We start from the raw sequence: 3,262 nt of genomic DNA, 5'->3' as shown, positions 1-3,262 counted from the left end.
GTGTCCTGGGGGGCTGCAGGCGGGGGCAGCCCCACTGCGGGGCCAGGCTGCGCCCGGGGGGCATGGGCATGGGGGGCGGCGGGGTCAGGGAGAGGTCACAGGGGTCCCTTGTGGCCATGGGGTCCCTGTGGGACTGCAGGAGCCCCACTGGGGTCTTGCGGGTCTCTGAGGCCATGGGGTGGCACGGGGTCCATGGGGGTGGGCGGTGTGCTGCAGGGCTGCCCAGAGACTGTCTGTGCCGTCCCCGTCCCCGTGCCGTCCCCGTCCCCACCCCATCCCATTTCATCCCATCCCATTTCATCCCATCTCATCTGGGACCAGGCTGAGCTCAGGGCCTTTATTGGGGGCTGGAGGCTGTGCCCGGGGGGGCAGGGGCAGGGGGGGCAGGCGCCGCGGGTGCTTTGGGCGCTGCGGGCACCGCGGGCGCTGCGGGCAGTGCGGGCGCTGCGTTGCTCTAGGAGAGGGACTTGCAGATGAAAGGTTTTCTGTCGCTGCAGGCTTCTGCTTCCCACGTGGTGAAATCTGGAAGGGAAAGGCGCCGTGACCCCCCAGCACAGCCCACCCCCGGCCCCGGCACGCGCAGGGCCAGGTCCTGAAGCTGCCAGCCCAGGGCACCAAGCGTGTGTGTGCACGTGTGTGTGTGTGTGCATGTGTGTGTGTGTGCATGTGTGTGTGTGTGCACGTGTGTGTGTGTGTGCATGTGTGTGTGTGTGCACGTGTGTGTGTGTGCATGCACAAGCCACCCGAGGGCTGCCCCAGCCGTGGCCACGGGGCTCTGGGGCCGGCGCTGCGCATGGTGGCGGTGCCTCCGGTGCGGTGCCCCGGTGCCGGGCTCACCCGTGGAGTCCTGCAGCGCGGCGCAGGCTCTCCGCCTGGAGAAGGCCGCCCGGTGCCAGGAGTTGTGGAGCACCGCCGTGCCGTCCGACCACTGCCAGCTGCGGCTCTGCGGGGGGACAGGGCAGTGCTGGGACCCCCGGGGAACCCCCACGCCCCCCAAGCCTGGGAGCATTCCGGGGCTGCCTTGGGGTAGGGAGGGGGGTCCGGGGCCGTTCCCCGGGGCTTTGCTCACCCGCAGAGGCCGGTGGAGGCCGATCCAGACCTCCTCGTCCAGCTCCTCCTCACTGGCCTCGCCGGAGTGGGAGAAGAGCAGGTCCGCCACGGCCTGCAGCTCCTCCTCGCTGTGCACCGAGGCCAGGTGGGTCCTGGAGCCGAAGCGCCGGCAGAAGGCCTGCAGCAGGAAGGGCAGCGTCACCCCGGCCCCCACCTCCCCAGGAGGAGGGCGGTGGGAGCAGTGCCGGGGCTGTGGGGACGCGGGGACGCGCGGTGCCTGGCACCGCTGCCTCGGCGCAGAGCAGCTCTGCCCCCACGGCAGCAGCCGGTCGGAGAGGGAAGGGAGCCCTTGGAGAGGGGCCCCGTCCTGGGGTGGCCCCGGGGCGCTGCGACACGACCCCCCCCGGGCCGCAGAGCCCAGCCGCTGCCCGCGTCGTGCCCTGCAGCCACTCACCTCGGCCCTGCTCCAGCTCAGCTCCCAGGGGAAGAAGCCGAGGCAGCCCCCGCTGACGGGCACCCAGCCCGGGGTGCAGTCGGACAGCTCGGACAGCTCCTGCCCTGCAGAGGGACCGGGTGAGGGGGGGCAGCGGGGCACAGCGGGCCGTGGTGGGGTGCGGGGGGGGCGCGGGGCACTCACCCCACAGCACGGGGACCAGCAGCAGGCAGCCCAGCAGCCAGAGCCCCGGCGTCCACGTCGGTGCCATGTCGCTTCCCTGGGAGGACACCGCGGCGGGGACGGGGCGCGCTCAGCACCCCGCTCCTGGGGGCTGCCTCGGCTGAACCCCCACCCCTATTGACCCAGGGGCCGGGGGTGGCGGGGGTCTCCCCTTGTGCCCAAGCTGGAGCGGGGGGCTCAGGCAGGGCTGCGTGGGGACCCCAGCACCACGGGCGTGGGCACCATTGAGTGGGGGAGCAGGGTGCAGGGGCACGGGGTGCAGGGATGCGTGGTGTGGGTGGGTGTGGGGTGCAGGCGTTCAGGGATGCAAGGTGCGGGGTGCAGGGTTACAGGGGTGCAGGACGTGATCTGCAGGGTGCAAGGTGCAGGGTGCAGGGTTACAGGGGTGCAGGATGTGAGCTGCAGGGGGCAAGGTGCACAGTGTGGGGTGCAGGATGCGAGCTGCAGGGTTCACAGTGTGGGGTGCAAGGCACAGGGTTACGAGGGTGCAAGGTGCAAGGATGCTGGAGTGCAGGCTGTGAGGATCTGGGCACTTCGCTGTGGGTCTGTGGGTGCAGGGGTGCAGGGAACAAGGACACCGGGCACAGGAATGAAGGTTACAGGCGGTGTGGGGTGGCAGTGCTGGGGCACAGAGCTGCAAGGGTGCAACTTACGGGGGTGCGGGGTTAAGGGGATGCAGGGTGCAGGGATATAGAGTGCAGGGATGCAAAGTTCAGGGATGTGGGGTGCAGGCTTGTGGGGTGCAGAGCTGTGGGGCGCAGGGATGAAGAGCACAGGTTTGCAGGGTGGAGGTTTGTGGGGTACAGGGCTGCGATGTGCAGGGCTGTGAGGTGCAGGGTTGTGGGGTGCAGGCAGCATTGTGGGGTGCAGGGTTGCAGGGTGCAGGGTTACGGGGTGCAGGTTTGTGGGGTGCAGTCTGCAGGGATCCCCGGACTGCTGTGGGGCCGGGAGCCTGTGGCTGAGCAGAGGAGCGGGAGCGCAGCCTCCCCTTGCCAGCAACACCCCGGGTGCGGCGGGCAGGGGCTGTGGGGGGCTCACCTGTGTCCGGCGGCAGCAGCAGCGCTCGTGTCCACGCTCCGGGCGGTCGGCGGCAGCCCCGGGGGATTTTATCCCTGCGAGGGCAGGGAGGGGTCCGTGGGGAGGCACAACGCAGGCGGCCCGAAAATGTCATCCCTGCCCCAAAGCAAACAGGGATCACGCGCGGCGGCCTCATCGACGCACTTGGGAGAGGCAGCGGCGTGTGTCCAGCGCTGCCGGCCTTTGATGGGGCGGCCGGGGGGGGGCCGGGCCCCCCTCTGCTGTCGTCCTCGCCGGGCACGGGGCGGCCGTGCGGGTGCCAAGCCAGAGATGAGGCGCACTGTGTGGCTGCGTGGCCGTGGGCCCCACTCGCCCCGGAGCTGCTCGGTGGGGCCGGGGGCGTCTCCGGCTGCGTGGCACCGGGTGCAGCCCGCGCTGATGCTGCCCGCGTTCACGCCCCGCGATCAAACGCCTCTGCCCGTGCCATGGCAGGCGCCGGGCCCTGCGCCAAGCCTGCCG

At 71.0% G+C, this 3,262-nt stretch overlaps 1 protein-coding gene across 1 annotated transcript; it reads right to left on the bottom strand.

Annotated features, from left to right (window-relative positions):
• Window positions 1-362: 362 nt before the first annotated feature.
• On the bottom strand, window positions 363-2,784 carry LOC118158812 (struthiocalcin-2-like). Its single transcript, XM_035313501.1, has 6 exons — window positions 2,766-2,784; window positions 1,688-1,778; window positions 1,505-1,608; window positions 1,070-1,228; window positions 838-943; window positions 363-522 (listed from the first exon to the last, which is right to left on the bottom strand). Exons 2-6 carry the CDS (start codon window positions 1,752-1,754, stop codon window positions 455-457), a joined length of 504 nt encoding a protein of 167 aa, XP_035169392.1. The 5' UTR covers window positions 1,755-1,778; window positions 2,766-2,784; the 3' UTR covers window positions 363-454.
• Window positions 2,785-3,262: the final 478 nt, after the last annotated feature.

This window comes from Oxyura jamaicensis, unplaced genomic scaffold (genome assembly GCF_011077185.1).
Source record: "Oxyura jamaicensis isolate SHBP4307 breed ruddy duck unplaced genomic scaffold, BPBGC_Ojam_1.0 oxyUn_random_OJ196, whole genome shotgun sequence".
Taxonomy (NCBI): Eukaryota; Metazoa; Chordata; class Aves; order Anseriformes; family Anatidae; genus Oxyura; species Oxyura jamaicensis.
The sequence above is the reverse complement of the archived record's forward strand: the minus strand, read 5'-3'. Positions and strand labels throughout refer to the sequence as shown.

Coding starts and splice junctions, on each gene's coding strand:
- LOC118158812 (XM_035313501.1), bottom strand. CDS start 1,754: ATGGCACCGACGTGGACGCCGGGGCTCTGGCTGCTGGGCTGCCTGCTG. Junction 1,609..1,687: donor GCTGGTCCCCGTGCTGTGGG/GTGAGTGCCCCG, acceptor GTCCCTCTGCAG/GGCAGGAGCTGTCCGAGCTG. Junction 523..837: donor CGCGCTGCAGGACTCCACGG/GTGAGCCCGGCA, acceptor TTTCCCTTCCAG/ATTTCACCACGTGGGAAGCA.